This window comes from Brachypodium distachyon, chromosome 1 (assembly GCF_000005505.3).
Source record: "Brachypodium distachyon strain Bd21 chromosome 1, Brachypodium_distachyon_v3.0, whole genome shotgun sequence".
In the NCBI taxonomy this organism is placed as follows: Eukaryota; Viridiplantae; Streptophyta; class Magnoliopsida; order Poales; family Poaceae; genus Brachypodium; species Brachypodium distachyon.
The window spans coordinates 43,566,128-43,583,849 of record NC_016131.3 but is presented as its reverse complement, the minus strand read 5'-3'; the positions used below and the strand labels follow the sequence as shown (position 1 = coordinate 43,583,849).

Genomic DNA, 17,722 nt, shown 5'->3' with positions numbered 1-17,722 from the left:
GGGCCCAATTGTCAGTCGGAACTGGAACAGATATCTGTGTTAACCGTTGGCAGGGTTGTCGGTGAGGTTAGATTTGGTCCATCAATTAGGTGTGGATTCTTAATTCCTTATCATATAACCCAAGTTCATCGGTCTTTGATAATTGGGTTTATTCCATACGAGTATTTTGTTGTAACGTTGGCCGTTGCTCAGTTTGTCCTTAGTCTACACACAAGGCGTTTTCGTCATAGTTTGTCCATTTAACTTCTCGACAGGTGAAACCGATAAAATGTTGACAAGTGAGACCGACTAATATCTTACGGATGAGACCAACTAAATGTTTACATGCCGCTTGCAATCTATGAAAAACACAGCGATCGTCATATATTATTTCATCGAATCTTGACCATGAACGAATACTTGAGCGCAAATGAGTAAATGGACCAGCTTATCTTATTTCTGAGCCACTACTCGCGATCGGGCTTCGTAAAGACCGTCAGTGAAACCGAAACCTCAAGCCGAGGCATAACCTGGCCAAGGCTAAAAAAAACTCTTTTGATGTTAAAAATATAAAAGTTAAGAGGAAATGGCATCAGAGATCCATAAACTTGATAGATGAGAACAATTTAGTCCATAAACTTGTATATCATGCATTTTAATCCTAAACTTGACAGACGAGAACACTTTCAGACCAAATCATATGTTAGAACTCAAACATGTCATGTGGCAGCTGACATTGTGAAATATTCCAAGCCTCCCTCTTTTTTTCTTGCGGTCCAAGCCTCATTTCGTCTTTATTTCTCCATTCGAGTTATTGGAATTCCTGTTGTTTTTCAAATCCCTCACTAGCAAGCTCATTAGACGACAAGGAAAAAACTTGCCAAGATTTTCTTTACAATTCATTTCTGGTCAGAACTCCTGGACTCACATGTGACAAGCCGGAAAGATTGAAAAAGATTCAGGGATTATTTGGAAAATTAAAGAGATGCAAGTCTGGTAGAAAATTCACTGCAAAACTTTGGTAATATCCATTTTAGCCACCACATGGCACATTTCTGTTCTAAAACGTGATTTGGATTGCAAGTTTTCAAAAGTGTTCCTGCTTGCAAGTTTAGTATGTCAAATCGTATGATTTAGAATTTATGGGCTTAGCTGTTCCCACTTGCCAAGTTTACGGACCTCTTGTGGTATTTTCTCTTAAATTATTCAATTTTGGATAAATGATTATGCGTGCCTATTTTTCAAAAGAGTAAATTGCAAAAAAACCTATACGTAGCGGCTCTTGTAACAAAAAACCATGAACTCGGTGTTTTTTTAATTGATACCCACAACATAAAGACTAATGAATAACAACGAAATTGTCCGGTTAGCGCTAGTTAACCTTTGTGGCCCACATGTCATACACAGGAGCCAGTTCTTTGGCTCCAGCTCATTCCGGCCGCTCGAGCCGGCTCCAGTGCAGCCATCAGCTTGTGTTATCCATTCCCAGCTGCTCACTGTCTTTCTCTCTGGGATCATCTTTGGTTCAAGCATGCGGCCAGCCGGCCGGCCGGCCGGCGCTCAAGCCCGCGGCCGGCGCAACGCTGCTGCACCATCGAAGCTACAGGCAGATCTCCCTCTCTCTCTCTCTCTCTCTCGTGTCTGATGGCTGACGCTCTTGGAGTACCACCTCCGGCCAACACCAAGGAAGTTGAAGAAAGGAGGAGCTGAGCGCGGCGAGGAGGTAGCCAGTAGAAGAGATCTCGCCGGAGTGGTGCCCGTGGCGGGCCTCGACGAGCGCGGACTTGCGGCGGCGACGGGCCTCGACCAGGGGGGCGGCGACCATGGAGATCTCGCCGGAGCGCGGAGTGACGGAGGTGCGGCGTTGACCAGCCGTCGACGGATACGGACGGCAGAGGCCTCGCTGGCCGCCTCGTATGCCGAATCTCCTCGCAGTTCCGCCCCAATGCCCTCCGCGTCCTCGCCTCCGGCTCCTCCAAATCCGCAGAGGATCTATCCCTGTACGAGCCTGGTGGCAGGAGCAGGAGCGGTGAATCGTCTGCTCCGACGCAGTGGCAGTGAGGTCGCCGGTGCTCGCGGCCAGCTGCGATTTTGATCCGCCGGTGCGGAGGAAGACAAGTTGATCCGATGAAAGAGATAATGCAAGCTCCCATCTCGAGCCGGCTCGATCTGGGCACAGAGAGAGCCACATCCAACATAATTGGCTCCTGTGCATGACATGTGAGCCACGATTGACTTGGGCAAACTGGGTACTTCGGGTTTTTTTTTATTCATTAGTCTTCATGTCGTAGGTATCAGTTAAAAGACTTTAGGTTCGTGGTTTCTTGTCACGGAAGACTCTGTGTATGTGTTTTTGTGCAATTTACTTTTCTTAAAAATATCACATTTTTTATTATCTTTGTTGGACTTTAAATGAAAAGTGAAACCTGAGGAGGCCGGCCCAACCACCCATGCCTGGGTAAAATCCCATGCTATCATATGGTTGCGGAGACCACTAGACAAAGAAGATGTCTCATCTTCTGTCTAATCTCAATGTTTTGGCATGACCATTCTTGGTAAAAAAAATTGCGGGTAAATCATAATAAGGTGGTAATTAACGTTCGACTAATCATATTAAGGAAAATCTCGAACAAAATTTTTGCAAGCCACATTTTAAGTAGAGCAGGCTTGGGCTCAAGCCGGGCACACATGTAGTGATGTAGGTTAAGGTTAGCTCAACCGTTGCGTTGGCGAGAAGCCGAAGAAATTGAAAAGGTAGGCAGCAAAATGAAATTAAATACAAATGCAATGAACAAGGCCTTTTCTTTTGAGAGAGAGGCAATGAACAAGGCCTGTGTCTGCTCTTGGATGTTGGGCCTGTGCTTGGGCCGAGACGGAATCTTCAGGTACTACGTACTACTGGCATACCTTTGTGAAGGGCAGGTTAAAGCCCTCGCGCGAAAATCCAGCCCAAATTGAGCCCTGTTATTGGGCCAAAGCTTAGAAAAAACATGGGCGTTGACCCTTTTTTCCCCCTAAAAAAAAAGGCTTCAAGCTGTCAAAAGATAAAACTCAAAATCACTTCAAACTCGCCGGCTGCCTTTTGCAATTTTGTAGACAGTTCCTTTGTCCAGGAGGGTAGAAGCTCGATTTCAAGCGCATTGTACGGCTGCCACATGGCGCGCAGAAAGAAAAGGAAAAGTGGCCATCGAGGAGACTGTCTCTTTTTTTCTCCGTCCATATCCAGTACTTCCTCTAACTCTAAATTCTTGAGTCAAATTTGTCCAAATATGAATATATTTATTTTTAAAAAATATTTAGATACATGTAATATTTCGACCACTATTTTCCCGACCGCAGCAAATGCTGTACGTGCTTGTGCAGTTGTGCATACCAACTACGTACTAGATGCATCCTGAAACGAGTATAGAAATGGATGTCAGTATCATGGGACACAAATGTCCGGCCGGTGTGTGCAGAACAGTAGAATTAGACGGCAAATTTGTTTCGGAAGGAGAATAACGACTGCAAATTTTTCATGTCAGGTAGTGGTTTACTGAGCAGTCGAGGTGGTCTGATGCAATACTTGGCTTACAGTGTCTGTGAAAGTACCCATCTGCCGACCAGATCAAGCACTAAGCATCGTTGCCTTGCTTTAGGTACCAGGTAATTTAGCCCATCTTACTGTTGGAACAGGATAAATATGTTGAGTTTGTGGATGACGTGCGAATAGTTGAATGATGTGCAAAAAGTGTTTTTTTTTAAAGGGGCAAAAAGTGCATTTTAGATGACTTCTCTTTAATTATTATGTCTTTCATTGTTGTTTCGAGTCCATACAAATTAACCATCCGTTCTCAATCTTTTTTTTCCTTGGGAGAATTGTTGTCCCCGGCCGCATCTGCGTCACGCATCATACTGTATTAGATTCTGTTTTGTTTTGTTTAAATGTAGCTTTGGCTTTTGGCTTTTGACCTGTTTAGTTAGGCTTAAACGTGACTTTTGAATTTTGGCTTATAAACCACAAAAAACGCCGATTTAGGTGCTTTCAGCTTGACTTTTGATTTTTATCTTGATATTGTTAGATGATATTTTTTTTAGAGTAAAAGGGGCTAGACCCCCGATTTCATTAACGAAATCAGATTTTTATAAGCCATATGTGAACCGTATTTAAGTCTAATCAAACAGGGCCTCAAAAGCCACCTATTTAGCTTTTGAACATGATATTGCTCAGCGGCAGAGCCAGCAGGGTGGCACGGTGGGGCTAGGACCATCCTAAAAATCAGGCACACATTGTACCTGTTAGCAAAAAGGAAAAAAAGACAGAAAAAAGCCCATCTCGGTTAAGCACTCTCCAGCCAAAAACTAACAGGTAGAATTTCACGCCAACTCCAACTGCATGGGCGCACGGATGTTTTCGCGAGCCGCGAACGCATCGTACACGCCCGGCCACCCCGACTCTTCGTCTTCCCTGCAGTCATGCTTCCCTGTGCGTGCGAGGAGAAACAGGACGCGAGGGCGAGGAGCAGGCGTGCCGTCATCCGTTTCCAAGGCGGCCATGCCGTCGCCGGGCAGAGTAGGACACTAAGTTCCAATCTTGTTCGTTCCAAGGCTTTCAAGACTAACTTAAGGTGCGATTTCTTGAGAATTGAGATCATTAGCTGTTTCTTTACATTGATTGATAATTGTTCAGATTGGGTAGAAGATTTTTGTAGAGTACTTCTGTAAAAATTTACCTGATTTGCTATCAAATATCCATGCCTGATTGAAACAAGATAATTGATGAATTGGTAATTTTTGTATATGTACTGTTCTTTTATGCAAATTTGAGACATTTAAGACCTTATAAATCAGTTTTTTTTGTTCGCTCGATAAATTCTACACTTGTGTATTGTCATGGTACATCGATCGTACTGAACCTAAAAAAGAATTTAGTCGCCCCACCCTGAACGAAAATCCTAGCTCCGCCACTGATATTGCTGCAAGTCCACTATTTATGTTTCTTCCACTATTCAAGTTGTTTGTCTGCTATGCATGGGTAGACTGAAATGATCACCGAATTTTCTTTCAGTGTACCTAATGACGCCCTCATCAAATCCGGCCGTGACCTCTAAACATTTGACATGTGGAGGGGCAACATATATGATGCCGAAATTGCTCCAGGCTTTTTCTTTGCTAAAGCTATCATCAACGCACTAACCCACGTAACACAGCTTTCAATCCAGCAGAGAATTGTACCACCGGACCTGCGATCCCATTGCCGCCCGTGCTTTACTTTCCTTTTTTTTACATGCGTCGAGCCCGACAGCATGTGAAGACAGAAAATCCGTCTTTCCAAGTCACCCGAGGTGAAAGAAATGACAAAAAGCGAAGGAAATTTTGGAGTTCGTACACCTTAGCCCTGAAATATTTTCCAATATTCCCAGACACCAACCACTCCTTTCCGGAGGCCTCATCAGCAAAGTAACTCCACTATATATAACACCCGACAAAAGGGTGATCTCCTGAGTAAACAAACCATTACGCAACTCTAATAAAATATGACTCTGTGGCTAGACCTTGCATTAGTCGCTATAGTGTGCTAATGATCCTTGCGTCAATCATCTGGGGCTTCCCATCGTATCCTCTAGTCCGTCAAAAAGCAAGGTATTTAGTGGCATACCTATCCGCACGAGAACGAAAATTAGGGGCCAAAGTTTCATTTTGGAGAGACATCAGAAGTCCACCTCAGTGGCAGCTGGCTGCTCTGCACACAAGACTGTGCATGTAAATCGACATCTCACAGCTTGTTTAAAACACTCTCATATTTTTAATTTTAAAACAAAAAGTTCAAACCAAATAGGAAGAGTTTGAACAGATTGACATCATAAAGGTTATGCAGCACGATTGTGACTTAACCGTTTGGGTGCTTTGCTGAGACCAATTTGTATATTTACGTTAGGCAAACGAAAGAGAGTATTAATTAGAAACTCGGTGATGCACATTGTTGGTAGTCCGTGGAGGCAGGCAGTAAGGAAACATCCATGCATACATGCATGCCCACCTGAACCTGAATGGACAGAACATACAGAAAGGCCTCCTGCAAATTCAAAGCCCGTGTCCCCAGCCGGGATGGCTACACGCATTAGCTATAGCATCTATCAGGGCGCTCAATCCATCGAGTGCGCCGTGATCCGTTTCACCTTACACATATGTGACACGCCGGACGGGTACGTGCACCGAGAGGACAAAGAGGTGTGTACGTACAGCGACGGATCGTCTTTCGACCGTCGTTCCTTCGGCTTAGCTGACTGGGTGCGGGCCGGCGATCGACGTACTGTTGACATCGTTTGCCATGTGGGTTTTGACATTCAACGTGATTTGGTTGCACGAACGAGCTATAGGCCGGCACCTCAATTCCTCGTATATTAATCACAAAACTGTTGATAAAAAAAGCTCAAAAGGTTGCACTCAATATATAGACTCCACGTAATTGCAATGTGAACATATGAATCTGGACGCATGCTACCGAGATGCATGCTCCTGAATGGCGTTGCCTGTAAGCCACGAATTGCCACCAAGAAATAGTAACTTCTCTTCTCTCCATTTATTCACCGGTAAATTTCATAAAACCACACTACTTAAGGTTAGAGTTTCAAGGGATCACAGTTATGACTAATAGTCTCATAAAACCACACTTTTATCTTCTCACAGAACCCAAATCAGGTAATTAAGAGCATTTGATTATGTTTCTGACAAGTGGGACCCACATGTCGGATGCCAAAAAAAATTAGCACGCTTTCTTGAACTTCAGTTGTACACAATAATCATGGTCAGAGTAAAAACTAAAAAGGAAGGCCATATGGAACTCATTTCTAGCACGGAGTAGTTTACATTGACCATCACAAAAATTTTAAAGGAGTCAAATCGAATAAGCTAATTATGCAGGCATATGTTGTATGTCGTCGTTTGCTTTGGACTTTTTTTTCTTGCTGTGTGCATCCTCAATATCTCGTTTGGTTCTTGACATTGTGTTGTTGCAGACACCGGATGTATTTGATATCTTCATGATCCTAATATATTGCCCTTTGTCGAAAAAAAATGTTGTACGAGATCACGTTCCCAGGTGTTGTTCGCTGGCGGAGGACGCTGCATCATCGCCCGAGTTGCCCAAGAGCGGTCGTCTTCTTTTCTGGGACGACGACTCCGTCTCCCTATCAAGCACATCAGCAGGCAGCAAGCCGTTTGTACACGCACTGTGGCCAGAAGTCAGAACAAGGTGATTAGAAGTTCACTGTTGATTATTCCAAAGCATATCATGGCCGTTGCCATCCCTCCCAAAAGACCATTAAGATCATTCGACATTTTCTCAAAAGGCATCGATCCTCATCATACCCTGCCCCTGCCCCCTCTCTGATATCTGATCCATCGACGCATCGATCAGTCAGCCGGCCGGAGGGACCCGTAGCCCGTTCTAATGGCGCCCTCTGCCTCTCTCTTCCTTTCCCTGCAATAATGACCCTGGAATCTGATGGCGACCACGGCGGATGGATCGATTTGCATGGTGAGCTAGCTTCCCGGAGAGACCCCCGCCCGGCACAGCGCGCGCGCGCGCGCAGCCACTAGTGCAAGGGGCGGCTGGGGAATTGGGGATCGTCCATGGTGATACTCCGTGAGTGATCGATGATGGCATGCACGGCTAGCATATTACCCTTTATTGTGTGCGGAATCTCACATGTGTTCTCTTGCTCCATGGATGGCACCTGGGCGGCAGAGATTGGTTTTTAGTATTTTTAGGTGAACTGGTTGAGTTGATTCGATGTGGGTGAAAGTGGAACGAGGGTTGTCTACTTGACAAGATTATTCTTGTATTCCAGTATGTCGTGGAGTTGTTTCTTTTGACCTATTTTTTCCGAGGAAAGAAAATGAAGGAATTGGACGCTCCCGTTATATATACGGTCTTCTTTCCGAGGAAAGAAAACAAAGGAATTGGACGCTCCCGTTATTTATACGGTCTTTCTATATCTAAGTTGTCTGATTTTTATTTAGAGATAAGTTGATGCTTTCAATTACCGGATATGGTTCATGTTTTAAGATTCAGAACAAACGATGGAATAAATAAGAGAGAATTCCATATTTGCCACTGAAAATTTGAGCATGTGCCGAAATGCCACTCAAAATTTGCCTATTCCAAATATTGCCACTCAAATTTTGTACATGTTACAAATATGACACTACTATTAGTTGAGCTCTAGTTGACCGTTCAGTAAGAGATGAAAAGACAATTTTGCCCCTAGGTAGTATGTTGATTTACCCTTTACAACAAAGTACTCATATTAGAGAACTTATAATTCTAGTTTTTTAAGATGCCATTAACAAAACATTTTGGCGTAAGTTTCAACAACAATGATTTTAGCATGAAAACTAGAAAAATCCATCAACACTACCCTTGATTTTAGTTAACATCACAAATTTCATAATAAATTTAGCAGAATAATATACTCCCTCTAGTCGGATTTACTTGTCATTGATTTAGTACAACTTTGTACAAAATCTGCGGTAAGTAATTCCGGCCGGAGAGGAATACTAAAACTCATCATAATTTTAACATATGTGATCACAAGCATTCCAACAACGTAATGTTCAAAAGATAATAGTCCAGTGTCTAGGGGCATTTCGGTCAATATGAAAAAACTGACAATAGACTTAACGGTCAACTAATGGTAGTGGCATATTTTTATCCCATGCAAAATTTGAGTGGCATAATTAGAACATGCAAATTTTGAGTGGCATTTGGGCATATGGGCAAATTTTCAATGGCAAATATGGAATTCTCTCAAGAAAGAACAATGAAATAGCATCTAGATCCCAATCCGAGGGCTATGATATGTCAACTAAGATTTTAAGTCTTTTGCTTAAAAATCAGGCAACTTAGATGTAGTCTCACCCTTATTTATACGAGGAAACATAATTATTCCTTAGTTTGGGAAAATGGATTAAAACCATATGCAAAAGAGCCCCCAGTACATAGTTGCAAAAAAAATCGACGAAAACAACCGAAAACGGAATACACCGACACACCAACAGATGCCGACGGAAAAAATAGTCTCTACATCATTGTGTCCTCCTCACACCATTCATTACGCAAACAAGATCTAGTGGTGAGACCCGCTATGGAAGGGATAGGAAGAACCTGAAGGGCTTCGTAAGGAGCACGAAAGATGTACGGTAAGACACGACACCGCAATTACCACCATCACTCATAAAGAAGTGAAACCATATCCGCTAAGAAGGGTTTCTTGAATCGTGAAATCTGGATAGCAAGAAATTTTATATCTTTATACTCCCATGTGTGATAAGGAGTCCGCTTACACTACAAGATGGACAACGAGTGGCGAAAAGTAAGTTGTCGGCAAATAGGCAGCATTCATAGAAACTTTACGTGCCACGACAGAGTGACGGTTACACCAAGTGTTGTTGAGGACGCACATTACGGGTTGTTTGCTTGCCCTAGATTCAGAAGAGTGTTGTCACTTGTCTTTGCATTCTTGACAAGTTGATACCTTGGCGGCATTTATGTTTCTATCCATGAGACAGGCTTTGACAGTTGCGTGATTGCCACGGACCGCTCCCCGCATTTCATGTTTAAGGTGTACTAGGTTTTGTTAAGACAAGCCTTCAACAAAAAAATCACTCCATTAATACATGGTTTATAAGATATGAATCAAATGTGAATAAGTATTTTTTAACGAATCTATTGATATACTAATTCATGTCGTATAAATCACATACTAATAAATCAATTCATGATCAAAATCATGTCTTGGCGAAATTTAATATGTCTTCATTATGATTTTGGGACGAAGAGATCAGTCCATGTACTGCAACTCTGTGCTTTTTGGGGCTAGTAGGTTCTCTCTTTAGTCAGTGTGGGTGGACTAATTAAGATGGCAACTGATGTATATTGACACATCCAGGACATGACCTGTGAGTGTGAACTTTGCATACCAGTGTGCCTAATGTGGCTGTCTTTGATGGACATGCATTATTTCCCCCGTCCACTTTGGTGCCCATGTGTTCATTGTGTTATGCTTTCTTGGGGGATGCCAGTAGTTGTCCCCTGTCTCGATTGGAGCTCTCCCAACAGAAAAGAAGCAGGTAAAACCATGGGATTCAAATTCAGTCATTCAGGCAGATATCAACGGGCTCTGTTATCCGACAGCCTAAAGGAAAGAATCGTTCGCCCCATCTGGTAACTCACTAACTCGCCGGTCCGACGATTTAGTAGCAGTGGTTTGGGGCTGTGAGCTCGTTCAGTGGCTTGCTGGTGATTCGTGCTGACCAGACCTTGGCCTTGGGCCTTGGCGGCCTGGGGACGTGACAGGGAGGGGTTCCGGGACAGAGCGCAAGCACTCTACCTGTGACGTCCCTACCGCATTCCTTGTCGGTCGTGAGTGATGATTCAGGTGTAGTTCTTGTTAGCCTCAGTGGAGCTAGGGGAGATTTGCCTGGCCCGGCTTTGCTTCGCTTCGCTTCATGTGGTCCGGCCTTCGGGTATGGGCGTTACTGTGCGGCGGCACTAGTCCACTCTTGAACAGAACTCCTCGCTATCTTATCCAGGATCGAACCTACACGTCGTTGCACTGAAACAGGTAATCGCGGTAATGAGTTAGCCTTTCTAGTGAACTACATAAGTCCAGAATAGTTTTGATCAGAAGAGTTTTGTTGAGGGCATGTAGAAACAAAGGTATTCATTATTCCATACTGACGTCAAAAACTATTCCATAGGAAATAATTTTGTTGTGCTTTGTTTGACTTGAGCTATTTTTTGTACAGAACCGTCATAAATTCGTCCAAATCGGTGGTCATTTCACTACCTGTGATACATCGCAGGGGACATTATCGAGCCGCATCGAATGTTCGGCTTAGTCACCATGCGATCTGTACCATTGAACTATTAAACTGACTATTTTAAAACAGGAGCCAAGAGATGGATCACATAATGTTTGTAGCGACACTACTGAAGAGACGATACTGAGGTTTCAGGACAGCTTTGGAGGCTGCAGACCATGACCATGAAGTGTGTATATATCTCTAGCTTCAAAATCAAGAAGATCACCAATAAAAATCACCTCGAAATGAAGCCTAAGAAGCATTGTGCACCCAAAAAAAGGCGAAGTTGCGGTGGAGGGTTGGTTTAGTGGATCGATGTTGATCAATATTTTTTAATTAACGGCGTATAGCTAGCATATACGGTACTCTCTCCGATCCATAGTAAGTGTCATGTACTAAGCTCATGACACTTATTATGGATGGTATACTCCATCCGATCCTAAATTGTTGTCGAAATATTAGATGTATCTAGACTTTTTTAGAAATAGATACATCCATATTTAGATAAATTTGAGTCAAAAATTTAGGACCAAGAGGAGTAAGTTTCGGATCTTTTGCAGGCAAGCAAGCTCCATCATATTAATCAACTCATGAAACCTCTCTGACACGTTACAAACCCAAAGAGATAGCATAAACACATCATCTGCACGTAGGCACAGGGAGAAAATTACACAAAATACGTACACCAGGCATGTACGTCTCTCGCTATCTACGCGCCCGCGGTACACATACACGAAGCTCTAGCTTGTTCTCTTCGACTTCAACAAAGCGAGCTTGTATACGGTACACGCGTACACAAATGCACGTAGATACATCGTACACACTTTTGACTGGTATAAATCGCTTCCCGCGCCCGTATATATACGCACGTACGCGCGCACTTACGTACGCACGCACGTGTATACATAGTGGAGCCCTGCCGGCCGTCCGATATCAGACGTGGTCGAACTCGTCGACGTTGGCCATGGAGCGCTGGCTCTGGAGGCGGCGGAGCTTGAAGGAGGAGAGCTTCTGGGGCCCGTCCTTGACGGAGGGGGCCTCTTCGAAGCGAATGTAGGTGTAGACCCAGGCGCCGGAGAGCGTGCCGATGACGGGGCCAAGGAAGTAGATCCAGAGGCCGCTGTAGACGCCGCTGGCCACCGCCGGAGCCAGCGTCCTCGCCGGGTTCATCGATCCTCCTGACACCGGCCTGCAAATGCCACTCGTTTCCCCTCCTCTTAGCTAATTTGTACGTGTGTGTGCGCGCATAAATCAACATGTCATTTGTGTGTCGTGGTCCGCCAGTACGTACACGTACCCTCCTATACATACATGTGCCTGAGCTAGCCTAGTACTTACGTGTATAAATATGGCAAACTCTAGGTGGCTTTGTGAGTTTTTCGAACATTAGTTTCACGGGTCAAGTCTTGCAAGTTTGCACTAAAACAACGACAACTATTTAGAGACGGAGGGAGTATCATTGTTTGTTTAGGCTACCTAAACACGGCATAGTCGTCAGAGAAGCTAGGTCCTGGTTGTAAAAAAGGAAGAAGTCGTCGGAGGTCGTGAGCTGAGTGGTCAGTTCACTGATATATGAACCTATACCTAGCCGTGTTACATCGGAATGCCACCTTGTAAAATCTTTGTGAAAACGATGTTGCTGGTCGGTCACTAACTAAGCAGTTTCTTCCAATTTTGACTAGTTTGTACCGAAATTTTTGATAAATTAATGTTTTAGGGACACGTAAGTCGTCCTTATAGTAGTTGCCCTACAGTTAATTAGAACCTAGCTACCAGTCAGTTTGATAAATTAATGTTTTTGCCCCGATTAATTCTTCCTAAGATCGATTAGTCTGGTGGTTAGTAGTTCATCATATATTTACCCTGCGAAGATGGACGTAATGCAAACCGCGGCACCAACTGCTAACCCCGCCAACTCACCCACCTGCAGCAAAGCAAAAAACACACAAATTCACGGCGATTAATTCGTATGCCCCCCAAATTTTTTTTTATATAGGACGAACAAGTAGAGATGCTTAAGAAGCTAGCACAGCAGCTTACCGCTCTGGAGTCTGTCGCTACAGCGCAGGTGACGAACATCATGTTGAACGTGACAACGATCTCGATGACGAGCGCGTGCCAGTGCGGCCCCGTGGGCGTGGTCGTCCCCAGCACCGTGATCGGGTGCAGCACCGCCCGCAGCACGAACGCCGCGCACATCGCCCCTGTGAACTGCGCCGCCCAGTAAAACGGCACCTGCACACACACGTAAGTAGTACCACGTTTAATATCGAATTGAAGCCGATGGATCGAGACCCGCCGGGGAAACCACCACGGGCACGTATATATGGTGCGCGGGCGTAGGTATATGGGGGTGCGCGATGTGAAACGTGATGCGACGCACGGCCGGGTACTATAATGCCAGCCTTTGCTTTTCTCTTTGGACCCCCGTCCTTGTTTACGCATTCTGCGATATGCTCTCCTTCCTTCCTTTACGCAGCAGACGCACGCCAAGCTTACATGACCTCTCTGGCTAGCGACGGAGATCAAGATACGCCAAAAAGATGGTATACGAATCTTGATCCTGCTCCTGCATGCTCTGCTCTGCGTGGGCGTGTGTGCGAGATGCGCACGCACGGCACGGGCATGGATGCACCACACATCTATCGAATCAGCTGGTGTTGTCGTCAGGCACAAAGTAGGCCTGTCAATCTGTCATGGAGATGGCTGGCTGGCTGGTTGGAGCTCTGCAGGGACACATCGGAATCTTTCACCGAAAGGAAAGGAGGCTATCTTATACTATATACACCGGCCGTGCGATTATTAATGGCACGGTTGATTCCCGATCGAATATTACGTCACGTCAACATCATGTTTATACCGTTCGCGATTGACTTGCGACTTCGTAAGGCATGACACGCCGCTTTCAGGCGATTTACCGGTTAAGCTTAGGCTAGCTAGACATGCATGCCGCTAGCTTGTGCCCTGCAAGCAACACATGGATCGGAGTCATTGTGAGGGCTGCCCGGGAGCAACCGCCAGCAAGTACACAATATTTGTGTGCCTATGAAAAACCAACTTAGCGAATGTCAAACCCACTTGGCTAGAACGGGGTAGTTGCAATTAGCTAGTGGAGACTAATTCCACTGATAATTAAGGCTTCCAGGATAATCCATGTACCCTAATCATGAGACAACTCTACAAGAAGATGCCTCATTCATCTGATCTCAGTATCAAATACTTTCCTTTGATAGCTAATTAAATTCTTTTATATATTTGTATATACTAGTTTGCTAGAGATCTGAGTTAATTTGTTCAGTCATCCACATGTAGGCCTGCGTTGCCAGCATGTATAGTACTGTATACTTGTATAGTATTGTTTTGTTGCTACTGCATGATACCGAGCTCACACATGACTAGCAATATATATGAGAGCCCTTATGGAGATCGGAGAATATTTTGCTGTCGAAAAAAAACTACTCCAACTGTCCAACTTGTGGTACTTAAATATGGGTACTGCTTCGGATATCGAATATGTTTCCAGTCGGCCAATCCATGTGTACAGTGCACAGTTCTTGCAGTGGTTCAGTGGTACCGCAGTTGCATATAAACCTTGCTTTTATTAGGGTTAACTAATTATTAGCACCAGAAAGGCTTTTCGCCATCTCATTCATGCATGTAATACTCGCGTATACAACCTTGCTGAGTTTTTTTCTTCAAAATAGTACTGTAATTAATTTCTGGTTAAAGTCGTGACACTATAGCTATAATTCCTGTTTGCACGTCCATTGCAACATGCTGACAACTATGTCCTACTAAGCTCGTATTAACATTTGGCAGGACTCATCCAACATAAGAGCTACTCCCTCTGTTTCATAATTCTTGTCTAAAATTTGTCAAAATATGGATGTATTTATTCCTAAAAAAGTATCTAGAATCTAGATACATGTAATGTTTCGATAAGAATTATGGAACGGAACGAGTACCGTCGAAGAAGAAGAAGGAAAAAAGCATCGCTAGACGCTAGCAGAGAGCTAGGAGAAATAAGTAACCGGAAGGACGGATGGATGAAGAAGGCATCGCTCTTGCCGTAGCAGAGAGCTAGCTATAGGAGAAACAAACTGTACCTGAATCCAGGGGAAATGCCGGAAGCATGCAAAGGAGAGTGTGACGGCGGGGTTCATGTGGGCGCCCGAGATGTGGCCGGTGGCGTAGATCATGACGGTGACGATGAGGCCGCCGACGAGCGACTGCCCCAGCTGGGAGACGCGCGTGACGTCCGCCCCGTAGATGGACGCCGCCCCGCACGTCACGAACACCAGCAGGAACGTCGCCACCACCTCCGATATCACCTGCAAAACATAAGTTTTCAATCAGCACCTCTGCAAAGTCATTTAACGTATCATCTCGTTCACTAGCTAGTCTCCGCAGGAAATGAGATTTTTGGTTTCCGGCGGCCGGACCTTCTTCAGGAGGTGAGGAGGGAAGAAGTCGGCGAAGGACTTCTCCTGGTAGTACATGCTGGGGGCGAGGCTGGGGGCGCCGTCCTGCACGGTGGACAGGTCGTGGATCTCGTTCGAGTAGTTCACTCGCGAGTTGGCCCTCGTCGGGGTACCGGTGCCGGAGGCCGCCATCGCCGTTGATCCGCCCTCTCTCGAGGTTGAAAACCCAAACTATATGAGCTCGACCTGCAAGCTGCTGCTGCTGCACTACAAACAGCAGCTGCTTTGATCGAGATCCTGGGATGAGGCGCCGGCCGGGATTACAAGCTAGCTGAGCTCTGTTACATATGCTGCCTGTTCTTTGTTCTGCAGCGAGGAGGCGGGTATTTATAGGTGGAGACGGCCGGGTCTGGTGAGAGGTCGTCCCCGGCCGTCAGGGGTGGGGGGAGATGAAATGACAGGTGGTAGGCGCGACACTCCACTGCAGGCGCTTTGCCTTTGCGTTTGTGGCCGCGCCAGCCCGGCCCCGTGCGCGCGCTCTGGCCGGGCCGGACGTTGCCTGCGTGTGGGTGTGGCACACCATCGGTTCGAACTGGTGGCCGGTTGGAAACTGACACGAAGCACGGGACTGACTAACTACTGACCAGCTGCTAGTGCTACTATGTGTTGCATGCAGCCGCTTCGGCCGTGCTCTATGCAGGCAAAGTTCCTCACATACAGAAAGTTGTCATGTATGCTCATGCCATACACGGGGCTGGTTCCATTCTTCGTTCATAGGTTGATCCAATATGGGCGTCTGGGGATGGTTCTGGACATTCTTTTGTCACATACACGTATTTATTTCAATGGATTATTCCAGGTGTTTTAGTCCTAGCCGGCACTGTTGTCGGCCGGTGATTGGGTCCCTAGGAATGGGGCTCTCGTCTGATTGGCTAACATCATCTCATTTTATAACCTTACTTGTTTAGTTATTTAGCACGGGAGTAGTAACACTAACAAGTCTTTGTCTCGGATCACAAGAGCTGAAAATTCCTATTTTCAAGCCTGTTGTCATACTATATTGTTTACGATCTTGGCAGCCTGCTTGGCAGTTTCATACACCTGTGACGCGATGCACCTTATTTTACACTAACCAAAAAAAAGTATGTATCATGTCAGCATGGACGTACATATCAGTCAATGCGACATTAATATTTGTACTTTTTAAGCTTTGTCAGATTTGTTCAGTCTTGGACGTATGCCTTTGACCGTGACTCTGAGTCTCCGGCGCCAGAAGACAAATGATGAAGCTAAATTTGCATGCATTATATTGTCTGCTCATTTAGCTGCCAGTAGCCAAAACAACGCTACGCCACGGCTATAAAGCTCGGCCGACGTCGATGTCTTGACACCGGTGACGAGTGACGACGAGGGAAATGGTATTCAAATTTGGATATTTTTGGTCGGTTTGATAATTGATCTACGTTTAGACGGCGACACCCTCAAAAAGGCGAAGATGTTTTGAGTATATTTTCTAACACGTACATCAACACATTATTGCGTGGACTGCTGCTACTTACAGTACTACTCCCACGTACTTGTGTCCTGTACCACTGTCTGCCTTGTACATGGCCCCTGTCAGACGCCGATGACTGCAACAGGATTCAACGGCAAGACTTTGGGCCAAAAATTGTTCAAACATTCAACTCGTTTGCCTTCACGAGTAGTCAGAGGGCTCAGAGCAGAGCAATAAATCTGTTGAGACCGACGTAGTAACAGCGTGGAGTAGCTGGTGCTTGCAAGGATGCAAAGCTAGCGTGTTAAGGGGCTGTTTGGTTTGAACCCACAATTGTCTTGTCAAATATTTGGTTATCAAAATATTGGTTGAGATTTTGTTTGCTCATGATTTGGTCAATTTTGACAAAAAAAAATGAACTAGAGTTGGTAGTAGGAAATTGGCTTGCCAAAAAATTGGTCTTGATTCAAACAAGAACCAAATCTTGATCAATGATCAAAGATTTGGTAGGACATGGTTTGGCCACTATCCAAACATATCCTAGCTTCCTCCCTTCAATTCGCCCTCTCCTCGGTTCAGAACTAACTTCAGATTTCAGACAAGGACGGAGAGATTAGGATCCAGATTTTGCTGATCTGGTCATATTAATGATCCCGGTTGGTACTTAGTACCATTTGATGTCAAGATTAGGCCTCTAATGGTCGCCGTCAGGCGTAAAAGCGTAAATGCGTTGGCCTGCGGCCATTGACCATTGCAAGCTAGGTTGGGTGGCCACGATTTGAGCCTTAGAATTTGGGCTTCCCCGATCGTTTTTTCTCCCCTCTGCTCCGTCACAGCTGCAGGTACGGCCGAGTTCGATCATCTGTTTACTTCAACAACTCCGGCGCTAGTAGCTAGTACTAGATCTGGGTGAATTCAGAGACTCAAAATGCTGTCTTTAATGGAGTGTCCATCATATGGACTGGCAGGACTGCTATAT

The 17,722-nt window shown here is 45.1% G+C and overlaps 1 protein-coding gene and 1 long non-coding RNA gene across 2 annotated transcripts; one reads left to right on the top strand and one right to left on the bottom strand.

The window, feature by feature from the left end:
- Positions 1–4,136: 4,136 nt before the first annotated feature.
- Positions 4,137–7,950, top strand: LOC112271870. The gene is made up of 2 exons (XR_002965390.1): positions 4,137–4,586; positions 7,061–7,950. It is a non-coding gene; the product is annotated as an uncharacterized LOC112271870 (long non-coding RNA).
- Positions 7,951–11,370: 3,420 nt separating this feature from the next.
- LOC100834694 (aquaporin NIP2-2) lies at positions 11,371–15,622 on the bottom strand. The gene is made up of 5 exons (XM_003564003.4): positions 15,270–15,622; positions 14,934–15,158; positions 12,868–13,062; positions 12,690–12,751; positions 11,371–12,016 (listed from the first exon to the last, which is right to left on the bottom strand). The coding sequence occupies exons 1-5, from the start codon at positions 15,438–15,440 to the stop codon at positions 11,761–11,763; spliced, it is 909 nt and encodes a 302-aa protein (XP_003564051.1). The 5' UTR covers positions 15,441–15,622; the 3' UTR covers positions 11,371–11,760.
- Between the last annotated feature and the right edge of the window lie 2,100 nt (positions 15,623–17,722).